The sequence below is a fragment of the Propithecus coquereli genome, unplaced genomic scaffold, assembly GCF_000956105.1.
Source record: "Propithecus coquereli isolate 6110/MARCELLA unplaced genomic scaffold, Pcoq_1.0 Scaffold802, whole genome shotgun sequence".
In the NCBI taxonomy this organism is placed as follows: domain Eukaryota; kingdom Metazoa; phylum Chordata; class Mammalia; order Primates; family Indriidae; genus Propithecus; species Propithecus coquereli.
The window spans coordinates 298,229-315,835 of record NW_012154197.1 but is presented as its reverse complement, the minus strand read 5'-3'; the positions used below and the strand labels follow the sequence as shown (position 1 = coordinate 315,835).

General features: G+C 54.9%; 1 protein-coding gene across 2 annotated transcripts in view; it reads left to right on the top strand.

The window, feature by feature from the left end:
• The window catches only part of SLC6A17 (solute carrier family 6 (neutral amino acid transporter), member 17), a 45,897-nt gene extending 38,761 nt beyond the window's left edge, over positions 1–7,136 (top strand). Inside the window, exons 7-12 of one of the 2 annotated variants that reach the window (XM_012663371.1) lie at positions 510–751; positions 998–1,190; positions 3,001–3,193; positions 3,977–4,136; positions 5,718–5,880; positions 6,378–7,136. In XM_012663371.1, the coding sequence (XP_012518825.1) occupies positions 510–751; positions 998–1,190; positions 3,001–3,193; positions 3,977–4,136; positions 5,718–5,880; positions 6,378–6,746 (1,320 nt within the window). In that variant the 3' untranslated portion in view covers positions 6,747–7,136. The remainder of the gene's footprint in view (positions 1–509; positions 752–997; positions 1,191–3,000; positions 3,194–3,976; positions 4,137–5,717; positions 5,881–6,377) is intronic. The other variant, XM_012663372.1, reaches the window with a different exon arrangement.
• Positions 7,137–17,607: the final 10,471 nt, after the last annotated feature.

The window sequence follows — 17,607 nt, the reverse complement described above, 5'->3', positions numbered from 1 at the left end:
CCATGGTTTGAGGTGGAGGAGGTGTCAGGGTTCTCTGTTCTCTTGTACTGTTGCGCAGGCTGTTCACTGTATCACTCTAGGACGCACCCATTCACACCACAGTCTGAGTGAATGACACTTCCTAGAGTTGTGCACTACGCAATGTACTTGATAGCCCTGGTGATATTCCTTAGTATGATAGCTCCATGGTAAGTAACGATGGCAGTTAAAATTAACTGAGAACTTACTATGTAAGCACTTAGCATTTATTTTCTCTTACCTAGGCCTCCCAATAATTCTCCAAGGTTGATACTCTTGCTATCTGTGTTTTACACATGGGGAAATCGAGGCTCAGAGGGGTTAGGGGAATTGCCAAGGTCACACAGCCACAGCATCTTACCACCATGCCATGCTACCTCGAAACGCTGTTGAAGCTGAGGAAGGTGGTGTGGTGGAAGCCCCAGTGCACGTGAATAAAACCACCGTCTCTGTATCTCTTTTCTTCCTTCTGCCTTGGTCCTCCCCCATAGCTGGACAAGATGCTGGACCCCCAGGTGTGGCGGGAGGCAGCTACACAGGTCTTCTTCGCTCTGGGGCTGGGCTTTGGTGGCGTCATTGCCTTCTCAAGCTACAACAAGCAGGACAACAACTGCCATTTTGACGCTGCCCTGGTGTCCTTCATCAATTTCTTCACCTCGGTGCTGGCCACCCTCGTGGTGTTTGCTGTGCTGGGCTTCAAGGCCAACATCATGAATGAGAAGTGTGTGGTCGAGTAGGTGGCATCTCTGCTCCTGTCCCTCCTTACCTGGGAGTGGGTAGGTGGGCCGTGCATGGAGAGAGGAATGGAGATCAGAGAAGCGCTCTCTGTCCCCCGCCCTGGACCACAGGGACAGGCTCAGAGATGGCTCTGTGGCTGGCCTGTGGGAGTCCTGCCTGGGCACCTGGGAGCAGCCTCCAGGATCTTGCCCACCACCCTACCCCTGCTTTCTCACCTGGCCCTTTCCCCTTTGTGCTGCAGGAATGCTGAGAAAATCCTGGGGTACCTCAACACCAATGTCCTGAGTCGGGACCTCATCCCCCCCCACGTCAACTTCTCCCACCTGACCACAAAGGACTACATGGAGATGTACAATGTCATCATGACTGTGAAGGAGGACCATTTCCCAGCCCTGGGCCTGGACCCCTGCCTTCTGGAGGACGAGCTGGACAAGGTGTGGGGACAGGCTGCCCTTCCCTGGACAGGCGGGAGCCCAAAGAACAGCCCTGAGTGTCTGGAGCTCGGGTGCAGGCCTTAGCAAGCTGGTGGGCAGTCATTCTTGTACTTAGTAGGCGAGGACCTACCACGTGCCTGGAGGGAGCGAGAGGGAGGAAAGGTATTGGCCGAAGCCGCTGCCCTGGGGTAGGCTTGAGGAGACAAGGCAGGCACATAGGTCACAGAAAGCACAATAAGTGGATGGGACAACGTTCCCATTTTTTGAGTGGGCTTCCGCTGCACCCGTCACTGCCATATGTGATGCACTTAGAACAGTCCTTGTACACAGCATGCGTAGCGTAAGTGTTGAGATTAGCGTCTGCCCTTTACTGTGTATCTCCCTTGGCCCTCATGGCACTCTATGAGCTGAGTATTAACCTTGTCCCCTGTTTTACAGATGAGTAGCCTGTAAGTTGGGGCTGGATCAAGATGCCCCAGCTAGTAAGTCAGGGAGCCAGCCTTCTAATGTAGGTAGTCGGAACCACCCCCGATGCTTCTGTCCCCTCCCCCAGCTGTGCCCACTACAGCTCCCTCTGCCATGACAACCTTTAGCCCCGGCTGGGGCAGGAGGGTGCTGCCTCCTCCTTAATGCTTGGGCCCAGGTTTGGTTACCTTGCTTCTATTTATATTTGCATAGCCAGACACTTCCAGACAACTATTCTGTTAGAAGGGGGAGTAAGGAAGAGACACAGTCACAGTGTCCTGGGAACCGACTGGCACCAAGGCTCACATGGGGCAAAGCCAGCTCTCATCAGCCTGGGCTAACCTCACCCTTCTTCATGGGGCCAGGCAAGGGGACACTTTCCCGGAGCCGATGGCTGAGTCCCGTGTTACAGTCCACTCCATTGGACTGGCGCGGTCCTAATGCGCAGGGGGCTGCATCCTGCAGCCCTGATCCCTTCCCAGGTGATCAAGAGCCAAAGAGCCCAACCTGGGGATCCCTGCCCTGGTTTCTTCCCCAGGTGACGGGCGGCTTAGAGGACTGCCCGCTTCCATGTTCCTGGAAACCCTGCCCCATGCTCATGGGCATGGCCTGGTGCTTTCAATAAAACCGAATCCTAGCGGTTTTTCCATATAATACAACCTCAATAGCACCAGAATGACCAGATCACACACTCACTCAGCCTGGGTTAAGTGTTCCGTCACAATCACTGAACATTACAGGAAACGTGTAAGTGAAGTCGGCGGCAGCGTGTGGTCACTTGCCCACGAGCAGGGGCCCCAGCATTAAGGCAGTGGCTCTCCGCCGCGGCTACCCCTTAGAGTCACCTGGGGGGCTTTATAAAACTCCAGTGCCCAGATTCATCCGAGACCCATCAAGTCTTTGTCCCTGGGGTGAGACCCGGGCATCGGCGGTTTTAAAGGCTCCAGTGTGCTGAGGGCACCGAGATCTGGAGTTCAGAAGCTCAGAGCTGGGCAGGGCCACAGTGTGGCTGGAGCAATCAGGGAGGACATCTTAGGGGACAGGGTCTTGAGCTGGGCATGTTTCTAAATGTGGCATCTTCGTCTGAATCACCTGGGTCCCGGTGCAGCCTGCAGATGCCAGGTCCTCAGGCGAACTTCTGCGTTTGTGTTTTTACTCCCCCCAGATTCCCGTGCCCGCTAACGTCTGACACCCACCCGCCCAAACCGGCGGGGTTTAGGTAGGGGGGGATCCCCAGGAAAGAGGGAATAGTTACTCCAAAGGCTCAGGGGCAGAGGTGAGGAAGCAGGGGGCTCTTGGGGTGGAGGTGGCCTCACTCACCAGCCCTGCTCTCTGCCCACCTCAGTCCGTGCAGGGCACAGGCTTGGCCTTCATCGCCTTCACCGAGGCCATGACGCACTTCCCCGCCTCCCCGTTCTGGTCCGTCATGTTCTTCCTGATGCTCATCAACCTGGGCCTGGGCAGTATGATCGGGACCATGGCAGGCATCACCACACCCATTATCGACACCTTCAAGGTGCCCAAGGAGATGTTCACAGGTAACTCCTCCCTGCAGCCGCCACCAGGCCCTGTGGGCTGCCCATGTGAACAACAGTCAGGTTCTGGCCGACTTTAGATTGGGTCCCGAGTGGGTCATTCATGACCCCCTACCCAGAAGGCTCCACTACGCACACAACTGGAGCCTGGCAGTGCCGCTCAGCGACAGGCACTCACGAGCCAGGTGGAGAAAGCCGTTTGGAAATCTGGGCCAAACCTGAGAGATGGGCCTCTTCCTTGGGTTCACTTGCCCCTCTCCCTAAAAGCCTGCTGGGTGGTCTTGGGCAGGGATGCCCTCTCCCAGCTCTGGCCTTGCACCCCATTCCACCTTGTTCCTCCCAGTCCCAGGCTCTGTTTCCAGTCCCTTCTGTCCTTGTTGAGTTGATCTGGGCTGTCACCTGCATCCCCAGAGCAGAGTATCTTCCTGTTCTCAAATGGGGAGACTGGGCTGGGGAAAAAGACTCTGGGAACCATCCGATGAATCATTTAAATTAGACGCAGCAATTAGATAGAGCACCTGCTGCGGGCCAGGCACTGTGCTAGGGGCAGGGCATGGGAGGGGAAAGGAGCCACGATGCCTTCCTCAGGATGCTCCCCGCTGGTTAGAGTTGGGGCTCCGAACCTCAGCCTCTGGACCCCTCGTGCAGGGCTGGGCCTGCTGGAGGGTGGGCTGCAGGCCTGCTGCAGGGAGGAGTGAGACGGGAGGAGCCCGGGTACCCCTAAACCCCCAGGGCCCTGCCCACCCTGCACCTTTGCCCCCACACCGGCCTCCCGGCTCTCTGTAGTGGGCTGCTGTGTCTTTGCATTCTTCGTGGGGCTGTTGTTCGTCCAGCGCTCCGGAAACTACTTTGTCACCATGTTTGACGACTACTCGGCCACCCTACCACTCACTGTCATTGTCATCCTGGAGAACATCGCTGTGGCCTGGATCTATGGAACCAAGAAGTAAGGGGACGTGGGGAGAGGTGGGGACAGGAGGAGGGGTCTGTCACATCATGACTCCCTAGAGAGACAGGAGATCATAGAGTAAGAATGGCAGAGCTGAAAGTGCCCTTACAGATCCCTTAGGGAAACTGAGGCACAGAAAGAGGACATGGCTGCCCAAGGCCAATTGTCCAGTGAGAGAGAAAGCCAGGCTGAGGACCTGGGCGTCCTGGGTTCAGGTCCTGGCGTCATCTTTAAATTAGCCTTTCCTGGGTACCAGCTCTCTTCAGAATTCTGTTAAGCTTGTTAAGCACATAGTGGGCATACAAAAGGCCCTGCCCTTAACTTGTAGACTTCGGTGGCCTGATTTGCAATTTTGGGTGATCTAGACTGGGGCCTGAGATGAGGTGTGGTTTCAGCCCCAAGTTTGGGGTTACACGGAACAAGAGGATTCAGCAATAAGAAAGGTCTCACGGCCTGAGCCTAGGGCAGACCTACACTCACTGTCAGTTCCTGGCCTCATCCCTCATGTAAGGACAAACATGTGTCCCCAAGATGCTCCAGGACTAGGTCCCTCTCACTCGCTCAGCGTTGGCAGTAGCCACACTGCACTTGCCCTTGGCAAGACCCACCTCCACTAACCCATTCAGTCTGAACGTCCCGGATGTCTGGACCTGGTTGTGGCACTGGGGCTCTGTCATGGAGAGAGGGGACAGGGAGCCGTGGGAAAGGAGCACTCCCGCTGCAAGCCAGGGCCGGAAGCACTGCTGGAAGGGCCCGTGACTCTTTTGTGTCACAGACTCCTTTGGCAGTCTGGTGAAGCCCCGTACCCCCCTCAGAATATTATTCTAAATGAATAAGATAAAATATATAGGGTTATATAAGAAACTAGTTACATTGAAAAATAGCAAAATATTGTTTAAAATGTGCAGTAATGTATGTGTACTTTATTTTAATGTATTAAGTTACAAGATCTAGCTGTGGATCTAATAACAATGGTAATTTTGAAGTAATAATGAATATAAATGCTGTTTCTAGGTCTCTTCAACATGTAATGTGATATGAAAATATGTGTCAATTTATTGGTGACGAAGCCACGGATATTGTTAATACTACTGTGGTTGCTTGCATTTATAATAGGAATGCCAGATTTCAGTTAGGTGTTATTGAGGTAAAGATGATTTTTTCGTATGCCATTCAAGCACATAGCGTGCCAGCCTTGGGGCAGCTTTCTGCTTTTAAATGCCAGGGAAGTGCACTTCTGCACCTTCTCCAGCAGGGGGAGTCTCGAGCTGGGCCAGTGTGAGGGGGTCTGGGCGTTCAGTAAATAAACAAGCCCTCTGGAGCTTGTCCACCTGCTCAGGGTGTGTCTGATGGCTCTGTCACGTCCCTGGGTGGGGCGTGATGTGATGGAGTCAGAGGAGGATAGAGGAGGACGGCAGAGTCTTCCCAGAGGAGCCAGGGAATTTGAAGAATAGAAGAACCCAGGAGGGAGGGACTGGTCAGTGAAGGCTTCCTGGAGGAGGTGGCAGTGGGGGTAGAGGGAGGCATGGTGGCCGGGGCTGGGGGGGCAACTGCTGGCTCCTCTGCTCTGCCTGGCAGGTTCATGCAGGAGCTGACGGAGATGCTGGGCTTCCGACCCTATCGCTTCTATTTCTACATGTGGAAGTTTGTGTCTCCGCTGTGCATGGCAGTGCTCACGACCGCCAGCATCATCCAGCTGGGGGTCTCACCCCCGGGCTACAGCGCCTGGATCAAGGAGGAGGTGAGGGGTGGGGCCCCCGAACCGCAGGGACATTTTATCTTCCCAGCCCTAATTTAACGTAACAGCCGATAGGGATAAACCTTCACAGGGCAGCTACTATGTACCAGGCCCTGCCCGGTGCTCTGCACACCTAATCTGCAATCTTTACAACCACCCAAAGAGAGAGGTTATATTATGACTATGGCACAAATGGGGAAACTGAGGCTCAGAAAGATTAACGTACTTGTCCAGTTTTTCTAACCCATGTTCTCTCTCATGTGTGGAGTGGAATTACCTGCCCATTTTACAGGTGTAGAAACTGAGACCCCTTAACCAAGGTGACCAGATAAACTCAAGTAGCAACCCCTGGTGACCCCCATCTCTGCCGGTGCCTGGCCAGGATGGTGGGAGGGGAGAGGAGCAGAAGGCATGGGTGAGGGCCGGAGGGCAGTCCTGGGGGGCTGGGAGGGGAGGGCTGTCGTAGTGCGGCCGCAGCCCTCATGGCCCCCTGCCCCCAGGCTGCCGAGCGCTACCTGTATTTCCCGAACTGGGCCATGGCCCTCCTGATCACCCTCATCGTCGTGGCGACCCTGCCCATCCCCGTGGTGTTCATCCTGCGGCACTTCCACCTGCTCTCCGACGGCTCCAACACCCTCTCCGTGTCTTACAAGAAGGGCCGCATGATGAAGGACATCTCCAACCTGGAGGAGAACGACGAGACCCGCTTCATCCTCAGCAAGGTGCCCAGCGAGGCACCCTCCCCCATGCCCACTCACCGCTCCTACCTAGGACCCGGCAGCTCGTCACCCCTAGAGAACAGTGGCAACCCCAACGGACGCTATGGGAGCGGCTACCTCCTGGCCGGCACCCCTGAGTCAGAGCTGTGACCACTGCCCGGGCCCCACCTCCCTCTCCCCCTACATCCAGCCTACCCACTTGTCCAGGCCTGGCCTCTTCCTCCATGGTGGCCACTGGGCCCAGGCCGGGCCCTCTGCCCGAGGAGAGAAGGTCTGCCCTGCCTCATTCCCTACTTCGGTTCCAGCAGACTCTGCTCCCTAGCCCTGAGCAGGGGGTGGGAACAGCTCTGTCCCCCAGGTCAAGCCCCCAACCCGTCTAACCCTCTGAGAGCCTCTCACCAAATTGCAGCCGTGTAATCGGAACACTCAGAAGTCCTGATTCCCAGGGCAGGGGAGACTCCAAGTGGCCACTGTAGGAGTCACTCCGCCCTCCCTCTCTCCCTGTGACTTGCCACCTGCAGTTCTTAGGGCTCGGGGTTCCCCCTGTGCTGCCAGGTAGTGGTGGTGGGAGATATTTGGGCCGGGGATGGGTGGTAGACTCTAGCTCAGTCTGCCACGCCCGGACCAGGCTGCTTCTGGGCCAAGAGCCCCCGATTGAAGGCTGTGCCTGGGAACAGGTGCGCCAGGGCTCGGGGCTTAGACTGGGGAGCGGTATGCAGAAGCCAGCAAGCTGTTTCCTGAGGTGGGTGGGGCCCTCTCGAGCAAGAGCCCTGGCATCAGGGATGAGGGGGCTGCTCTGCCCTGGGCTCCCGGTGGAATACTCAGATGTCCTTGCCCCTGCCTGGGGAGGGCGGGGAGTGTGCCTGCATCTTGCCTGGGAGGGCAGTGATTGGGCCCAGAACCCTTCCCCACCTAGATTACGGCTTAGCTGTCTCCCTGTGCCCCCACCCCCAGAGCCTAGAGTGGTGGCCTCTGCCTCCCTCCTGGAGAGAGAAAGGGACAGTGCAAAGAGAGGTTTCCAGAGCACAAACTGATGGTTCCCAGCACAATTAGGTGGTTTGGAGCACAATTGTGAAGCACACACCCCCTCACCTCGCCTATGGCCCAATTTTCTCTCTAGTGGCAGCTTTTCCCCTGGAATAGAGGTCCCTGGGGTTCAGGGGCTCATCCCAGGAAGCCTCACTCCTGGGGAAAGACAGATAATCTCACTGCCCCTTTGGGCCACCACTCACCCCTTGTTGCACAAGCACAGCCACCCAGTGTGCATGTCGTGTGCAGACCCCTTGGAAACCTTTCCCAAGCCTCCTGGGCCCACGGCAGGCAGGGCTGTGGACATCGAAGGCTGCCAAGGGCAAGGGCTGAGCCTCTATCCTGAGGCCTTGCCCTGCAGGAGGGCCCCACCACTGTTACCTCCAGGGCCTGGAGGAGGGGCTGTCCTCAGAGCCTGGGAGGATTCAGAACTTGACCTGAGAATAAATGTCTGCGGAGAGATGGATGGATGGATGGATGGATGGATGGGCGGAAGGAGGGGAGGAAAGCGGGCAGGCAGACTGGCTCCATCTTTGAGAGCTGTGGTGGGCAGAGCAGGAGCAGGCCACAGTGCTAGGCCTGGACACCTTCACAAAGGGTCCTGAGTCACCCGAAGGGACAGACTACGCCCAGGGTCCCCTCCTTTACCCCTGAGTCCCTTGGTCTCCCCCACAGCTGGGGGGTCCACCCCCACCGTGCCATCTCCCTTACTCGGCCCTCCCCCATTCCTCCCATTTCTAGCCCCCTTGGCCCCCTGTCCTTCCTGAGTGTTTGAGCGAGACCCACATCTCCCCAAAGAGATGAGCTTTTGGGGCACAACAACCTGCCCCTCACCTAACAACACCTCCTACCTGGCCCCGTGCCTGATCCCAAGCAGAATTAGCAACAGGAAAAGCAAGGCCCCAGGAGAGATACTCTACTATATATACTCTTCTATATATTCTATTTCTATTGTATATTCAATCTGTACATGTGGGTGTAAATGCTGTTAAATGACAAACCCAATATTATACTGTGGCTGGTGGACTATTTTCATCCTCAGTGCTGTACAGATCTATTTTCATTGTATATTTGATATATTTTTAATTTTGTAGCGTGTGGCTGGGCCAGGCCCCGGCCCATGGGCCTGTGGGAGGGGCTGAGCTGGGTTGTCTGCTTGCTGGGTGTGGGCTCAGTAGTGTTCCTCGTAGCCTTTTGCTGTAGGCTGGGCCCTGTCCCGGCTGTCTCTGCCATGTGTTAGATGTAGGGCCTGGAGCTCGGTGTGTGTGCATGTGTGTGTGTGTGTGTGTGTGTGTGTGTGTGTGTGGCATGTGCACATACGTGGGTGTGAGTGTGTGTAGGGTGCTGGCTTGTGACTCCCAGTGTTCTCCACCTTCCTGAAGACACATTGCCCTCCCCTGCCTCTTCCTCCTCCTCTCGGCTCTGTGGGGCCAGGCCTCGGGGCAGGGTCCCTCAGGAAGTCTCCCGCTGTGGGGAAAGACATGTATTTCTTGCTGGTGACTCACTGCCTTCACACCACTGGGTTTGCCAGAAATAGGGAAGGAGGGTGTTGGGGAAAAAAGCCCCCAAATGTATTTTCTAGTCAGCCTCTTGCTGTTCCCACTGGAATCACAGAGCTCTTCTTCCAGAGGAAATGTACTGCATTTCTTCAGATGGGGAGACCCCCAGAGGGCATCTCACAGCACCCCTGTCCTGCATTTGCCCTTGAAACAGTCCTGACAGTGTTCAGAAAGGAGCGCCTACCCTCCGCTGTGCTGCTGACACCTCAGGGGAGCCACGGGCAGGTGGGGTCACCTGACAAACTAAGATCCAGCTCCAGAAGCCTGGAGGAGCAGGATAGCCAGGGAGGAGCAGACCCCTAAGTCCCTGCATATGGTCCCCACCCCTGCTGGCTTTGGTGCTGTCCATGCAGTACCCACCAGAAGGCAGAGGGGACTCCAGGGCTGTGAGTCACTAAATTAGTGACAGGGCAGGGGTATGCCAAAACAGTGCCCTGGTCCCCTGCTCCTACCTGCCCTGCAGCCCCAACCACCAGCTTCTTGCTCAGGGAGCCTTCCGCCCTCTCCACTGAAAAATGCGAAGCCGGAGGCCCAGCTGAGGGGTGGACGGGTAGGGCACGCACGTTAACGCCAGTGAGGTTGGCTTCTGCCCTCCAGCAATAAATCTGCAGGGGCTGCTGCTTTCCTAGTGCCAGGAGAAGCCCTCCCCCAGCCGCCTGCATAGGCCGCGAGGCTGGGGCCCGGAAGCCATGGTCTCGGCCCCGCACGGGCTTGCAGTATTACAGGCAGGCACTGCCCTTCCGCCCTTCCGCACAGCCGCCCCCAGTACTCCCTGCTGTGAAAAGAGATGCGAGACTGAACAGGTTAGAAGCACCTGACTCCTTGAGCATCACCGGGCCCTGAAACATGGGGTCTGCGGCCCCCTCACCAATGCCTGGGGCTCGGGAAGGAAGGCCCAGGGCCGCTTCTCATTGAAAACTCTGCTCCACACAGACCCAAGCATACACGCCAGGCTGTCACTTGGGTCCTGGCTCAAGTTCAGGACAATCCAAGTCCATGTGTCCCACGGCTGATCAGAGCCCTGGGTCAGGCCTGCTCAGCCCAGGGGAGGAGATGAGGCACTGTCACCCCAGAACCCCTCCTTCCTCTCTCCCCCACCATGGTGTACAATAAAGTATCTGTTCTTACCAAACCCTCTTACCTTTCTTACCTGCTCTTGGGATCAGGGAGAGGGGGGAGGCAGCCAGGGATCCTGAGGGAAGATGTGGGGGGAAGCATGGGCTGGGCTGGGTGGACGGGACAGCTGTGGGGGTCACGGCTAGCTGGGGGGGGACAGATGTCTATTTTCCTAGGATTTGTCCTAGGTACTGCTATAATGTGCACACTTGTAGGCCTTATTGGGTTCCAGCCACTCCATACATCTAATCTCCTGTCATCTATGAAACAAGTCTCTGAGGGAGACCCTTTATTGTCTACCTTAGCCCAGGTGCAGCCATCTGACGTGCGGATGGTGTCTGGTGTCCTCTCACAGGGCCCCGCAGGGAAAAGCTGTGCCTGTCAGCTTGGCAAGGGTGGGGCGAGTGGGGCCCGCCTCAGGGAGGGTGCAGTGTCCAGAGGTCTGAGAGTGAGGAGGGGGAAGCAGGGACTCAGGGTGCCGGGGAGGTGGGTTCCGTCACAATGAGCCATGTCCTGAGTTCTGAGAGCGCCGCCCCTTGTTTCAAGGTAGCTATCTCTTTTGCAAACTGCAGTAGAATGTAAAGAGGAACCATGGGATCTCACATCACCTCGTTTCTCAAATTTCAGTCCCACGTATGTATTTATTAAGCATCTACTGAATGCTCAGCACCATGAAGAACTGAATGAGCTGGTGGCAGGGGAAGATCTTCCTTCTCACCCTCAAGGAGCACAGACATTGGAAGAGGAAAGAAGTCTGACTCCTGGGGGACACCTCACCCCCATTCCACCCTCCTCCTGGCTGCAAGGATGCTGCTTGATTTCAGACACTGCCCAGGTCCCCTAAGGAACCATTCATTTTCCTCTCTCGCCCTAGAGAGGAAAGTGTTGTTCTAGGAGCAGCCACTAGATGGCAGGAAAACCTTTCTCTCCAGGTCTTGGCTCACTTACCCTCCTCTGCCTCTCTGTCACTTATTCCCTTATGGGTTAGTTTATTCGTTTAACAAACATTTACTAAGCACCCACCAAGGATAGGGTCCATGCAAGCTACAGATACATAAGAAAATCAGCCCCAAGATAGCATCTTGGGTTTGGCAGAGGAAGGAGCCTCACCCCATGACTCCAAATCTCCCGACGTATCTCTCAGACAGGCCACTGTCCCAGTGCTGGAAGCCATTCCATCCTTCGGTTGAAAAGCCAACACTCCTGCCAGGAGGGGCACACAGACCAAACAAGAAGCAGTATCACAGGGCTTTGGTGTGAAGAAGCTCTGGAGTCATACTTCCCAAGTTCAAGTTCAAATGCCAGCACGGCCTCCTGCTTCCTGAGAGGCCTTGGGCAAGTTACTTAATCCCTATGAGCTTAAATTTCCTAGTCTATAAAATAGAGATAATGAATAGATTGAGATAATGCATGTTGGTCCAGTATCTACTGCTGTGTTCCAAGTTACCCCAAATCTCAGTGGCTTAAAAACCATCTATTATATGTCACAGTGTGTGGGTGAGGAACTCAGGCAGGACTTGCCCGAGCAATACTTCTGGTGGCAACTGAGGTCACTCAGTGATACTCAGCTGCAGAGGAGCTAGCCTGGACGGTACAAGGCGGCTGCTCCCACATTCATTCAGATGGCTGGCACCTCAGCGAGAATGGCTGGAAGATGGGTTCAGAGGGACCTGTCGGCCACAGTGAGCATCTGCACTGGTCTCTCCAACATGGCTCCTTGCCAGCGGCCAGACTCCCCACCTCGTGGGACAGGGCACCCAGAGAGACCATTTCAAGAGACAAAACATGGAAGCTGCCAGTTTCTTAAGGCCCGTGCCTGGAAAACGGCATGACATCACCTACACCATACACTGTGGGTCACGGCATCTCTCCAGAATAAAGGGGAGGGAATGCAGACCCCACTTATCGATGGGGGTGCAAAGAATTCGTGGCTGCCTATTCTAGGGTGTTAGGGATCTTGGTCATCGGTCACCGGCATCTGTGCGGAAGCTTCCTCCTGAGGGGATATTGGCTTAGTGACACAGACCTGGGACACACAACAGGTATGTGCTGATGGGGATGTTAGTGGCTAAGTTTGGGCGCTGGCGGATGGAGCAGGCAGGAAGGAAAATGAGAAGGGCATGCAGGACACGGGAGGCAGCTTTGTCTGCCTCACATTTGTCCTGCTGGCAGGTGACATGAGGTAATTTGAATCCTGGGTCTGTCACCAACCAGATGACCTTGGGCAAGCCATTTAGCCCTCGAAACCTCTGTTTTCTAATCTGTAAAAAGAGAATGACAATAAAACCTCTTCCTTGCGTAATGTTATGAGGGAAAAGTGAACTCCATCTGTAACACCTACTGGAATACAGTTTAGAATTCTTTCCACATGGGAATACAACAGGTGCTCATTAAATATCACCTTCCTTCCTTGCAACCCTGGCGAGTCCACGGGCCTGTTTCATCCCGGGGGCCCCACCACCCCACGCAATGAGCCATCTCCTAGAGCTATCCATGAAGGACAGTTTCAGCCTAAAATCCAAAGAAGCCAAGGAAGGAGGGCAAAGAAGGCACCCTTTCCAGCAAAGAGGGTTCTCCGAGTGTGGGGTCTCACTGATCCCGTAGGTTATCCTGTCCCCCAGCAGCCACCACCTCATCCAGCTCCAGCCACTGGGACTTGGGCCCAGGCTGAAGGAGTCCATAGACTGCAGGGATGTGGTTTTTTGTTTTGTTTTGTTTAAAGAAAAGGCCCCAAATTCTTTAACCTTTCTCCCATCCAGAGCGGAGTCTATGCTCCTCCTCTTGAATCTGGGTGAGCAAATGCCTCCTCTGACAAAAAGGCACAGCAGAAGTGATGCTGCAGGACTCCAATGGCACAATTGCGAAAGGCCGTGCCACCTCCACACGGGGTTCTAAGGACACTGGCTCTAGCGGGAACCAGCTGCCGTGTGAGGAGTCTCACCACTCCGGGACTGCCGTGCTAGAGAGGCTCTATGTCTGTAGATGCTTAGGTTGACAGCTTCGGCTGAGCTTCCAGCCAGGAGTCAGTGTCAACTGGCAGCCACATGAACGTGTCATATTGAACATTTGGCCCAGCTGAGCTTCAGAGGTTTGCAGCCCCAGCTAACATCTGACTGTAGCTGCACGCGGGGCCCCAGGAAAGAACTGTCCAGCTTAGCCCTTCCTAACTTGCTGACCAAGAAAATGAGCAAGATAAAATGGCTGTTGGATTTATACCAGTACCTACCGGGGCTAGGTTATTTCATGGCAATAGTGACCAGAAAATGAACCTTAGTGATTATCTGGCCCAACCTCTCATATAACAATTGGGGAAACTGAGGCCCAGAGAGAGGAAGAGATCTAACCAGAATTTCCGCAATGAAGCACGAAGAAAACTAGGGCCGAAACCTGTTTCTTCACGCCCAGTCCAGGGCACCCTCCCACCCACCTCCAACCCTCTCCCACCCTCGGCCCCTCCCCCTGCTGCATTCATTCCATAAACCAGGTATTCCCAGTGCCTAGGATCGTGCTAAGCACTGGGAATATACAAAGAGGGACCGAGCAGGGGTCCCTGCCTCTGTCATAATCTGACTTGGAGTGTTCTCCCCGCTGGCATACGTACGCACTGGTGCCAAGCACACTGCTGCGTTCTTCACATACATTGTCCTAGGTGGGAAGAAACCTAAAAGATGGGGAGAAGACTGTGTCTGTCGTTCAACAACAAAGCTTTATTAAGATTACTCCATGCCAGGCACAGTGCCAGCTGCGGAGCAGAAAGACTCAGCGGGAGGGGGGGCGGGGTCTGCCCTCTGGCTCCCTGGGTCCGAGCTGGCTGGATTCTGGGTCTCTCTGTTCTGCCCAGGGCTGATCCAAGCAGGGAAGGACCCCCGGGTTTCACGAGCACCCAAGAGGAGCCTGAGTTTGGTCTGCCTCCCCAGACAGCTGCTTCCCCTTTCCCCAGGATATTGCCGGAGGGGACTGGGTCCATCAGAACTAATTAACTACTCTAATGGAAGGAACCAGTTTTTCTGGAATTTAGCCCAGATGGGTGGAATCTGTACTTTTCTAGATGGAGAAATGCTGAATGCCAAGAAGTCTTGCCAGCTGGGCTCTGAGCTAAGGTGTATGAGGGGGTCGGGGGTGCTCTCTGGGCCGAGGCTGGGTCCCCAGCCCAGCAGCCTTAAGCAAGGAAGCCACCGATGGACAGGTCCACTCAGCTGGCCTGGTCCTGTGATTCCCATGAATGCTGTTTTACATGCAGAGGCTACGTGGGCCCCCACATCACCCTCTGTCCTGGGCCCAACCTCCCAGCTCAGTCTCTTAGTTCACTGCTGCTGCTTAGGCCTGAAGTTCCTCCAGGGGAACATGTCTGTGAGCTGGCACCCAGGTCCCTTCTAGCTCTATGACTCCGAATCCATGGTTTTTGAGGCCCTGTGTCCTGGCCAGGTATGAGCTTCCGGTTTCTTCTCTTTAAAAGCTGGGCCATCAAAGGCCACCTTTAGAGTTCCCCAGAGCCCCAAATACAACTTCACCCTGCCTTCAGCCCTCAGGCAGAGCCATTCTACTGACCTTCACAAGGTCTGGGTTGCTCTGGGCTGTTCTCTGAGGCTGGGTTCTCCCCAGACACCCCACCCACCACCCCTACAAGGCTCTCACATTTGATGTGGAGCCTGCAAATCTCTGCAGGCTGGGTGCGGTCGGGTGGGAAGCAGGATGGAATGAGCTGAGAAGCAGACAGGAGGCTGCCAGCCTTCTCTTGTCCTTCCTTCTCTTCTCCCCCATGAAGGAAAAGGCCCTATCACCCTCTGTCCCGGTGATGATGTCTGATAAAGTAATTCGATTACCTGGGCTGGGAGAGAGCAAGGCATGCTGGGAAAGGATTCTAGCTCCTTGGCCTGGACCTGAAGGAGGAGGGGTCAGTCCCTGACAGGAGCTGGAATGCCGCAAGGGAAGGTGTGTACACCAGTGGACAGGACCTAGCCTTGGCAGCCATGGGGCCTGCTCCCAGGCCTGGAGGCCCTCAAAACAAGGAGGGTCCAAAGAAGGAGGGTGGAGAGGAGACTGGGTGGTGTTGCTGTCCCAAAGATGCTGAGCCCACATAATGCCCCCAGTGGGAAGAGGGGAAGGGTAAATGCATTCAGAGCGAGGGTCTTATTGGAGGGGCTATAGAAAGTCTACAGGTGCTCGACAGCCCCCGTCAGTGCCACTCTGGAATAGCCATGGCCCTCTCTTCCTGTTCTTTTGTCATATCCTTGTTCCCGGTGAGGGAAACCCACTGTGGCTGATGCTCCTCGTGAACTAGCTCTCAGATAGATGCTCTTCTCTGACAACCAGAAGAAACCAGGGCACCAGGACAGGAAGGTGCAGAAAAGGTGAGAACGGGGGAAAGAAGCTCGGGGAATTAGGAATTGCCAACTGTGGCTGCTTTGTGGTCTTGTTAAGCCTGTCAGTTATCAAGGTCTTGGAGGAATGGAGGAGAGAGTAGGCAGAGTCCTGGATGGGAGCGTCATGCTAGGAAAGATATTCGAGGTCCTGGAATCAACAGGAGGCCCAGAATCAGTTGCCACCCCAGACCATCTGCTCAGCATCACAGCCCAGAGCTGAGGGTGAGGTCCCGAGCCAGGATGTCCTGGCACCACCAGGGGGCAGCACCCTCCCATCCACAGTGGGCTGTCACACAGCCAGCTGGGCCGGGGGTGGTCCCCTCCTTCCTGGGCTTTGAGTTTTGGGTATATAGCATGGCCTCACACACAGAGAACTGATGGGATAACCCCCATGATGCCAACTGCAGCACACTGACTCCCCCAGAAAAATCTAGAAAGGCCCAGGTAATAGGTTAGTCCAAAGCTCTAGAATAAAACCTTAAGCAAGTAGTGAGGCCTACTCTGGAGGCCTCTGGCCTGAGGCTGAGCTGTCCTCTCCAGGAGTGCTGAGCTGGGCCCTGGCCCCATGCACCTTCACCTGGCTGCCTCTCCCAGGCTGGGCCCTCTGTTTTCATCACCTCTTCCTAGGTTGCCCTGCCCCCACCCCAGCTCTCTGCTCTCCCTTCCTTCCCTCCTGGCCTCCTTTTACCTGGCAGCTTTCTCCCTCCACCCATCTCCACAGGTGCCCAACAACCAGGCACAAGCACTGCAGAATGCAAGTGCCAGTCAAGCAGATTTACTAGGAGCAAGTGACTCTGTTTTATTCGCCGATGTTTTTCCAGTGCCTGGAACAGCTTCTGGGACGTAGTAGGTACTCAATAAATATTTACTGAACAAATAGATGTATCAGGTGTAGGATACTGTGATGTTTTTCCCTCGCCTACTCCACCTCCACCAACCTCTCCCCTTGCTCTGAATACCTGAGTTCAGCCAGCCTGACGAATGGAAAGCAGGGGAGAGACCCCAGGGGAGTCCAAGGACACAGACCAGACAGGACTTGAAAGTTTATCATTACAGCCAATTCTTCAATGTCCTGTGGTTCTTTCATCTTCACTCCAGCTTCTGGCCAGTCTTGGCTCTTCTCTTCCCAGTCACATTTGGGATATTTCTTTTTGCTGCAGCAAACTCAAAGCCAGCTAAATCCTGACATGCAGACATCAGGTTTAAGGAGCAGGAGCTGGGCACAAAGGGGGCTCCAGCAAATGTGTGTTTCTGACTCAGTCTGGGATGGGCCCCACCTCCCCAGCACGTTAGTGCAGATCACCAAAGACAGACTGTCATTTGGTTTTCTCACCTCACTGATGATGGGAATCTTGCTTATAAAAATCCCTTGCATTTGCATTGGGCTTTTAATCTTTTCTGAGAGCACACACAGGTCCTTGTCTTATTTTTCCCCTGGATAGCTAAGTACTGCCTGATCTGGAAATCAACTGGTGCACGAGTGTCCAAGACAGGTGTGTCAGTCACCTTGCATTTCTGCCTTAAAATCCGCCTTACATCATCCATACAGACGTGGAGGCTGCCCGAAGCTGTAAAAAAAAAAAAAAAAAAAAAATTGAGGATTAATTTAAAGATATAAAAGAGGTTCTGGACTTAAAAACAAAAACAAATGAATCTGGAAATTGTTCTTGGGATAGGGCCAGTAAAGTGTGGTTGGTGCCTAATGTTCGGGGTATGGCAGCTTCTCGATCACTAGCGAACAGGTTCAGAGGCAGGCACTGTGGGAGCCGTCACGATGAAAAAGCACAACGGCCAGGAGGAGCGCAGGGTCAGAGAGGCGAGAGGACATAAACACAGGCAAAGTCAAATTACAGTGAATGGAACAACTCCCTGTTGCAGGAGGAGGTCACAAGGCCGGACACCAGCACGTCCTATGTGCCCCCAGGGCAACGATGAGCCAGGGCT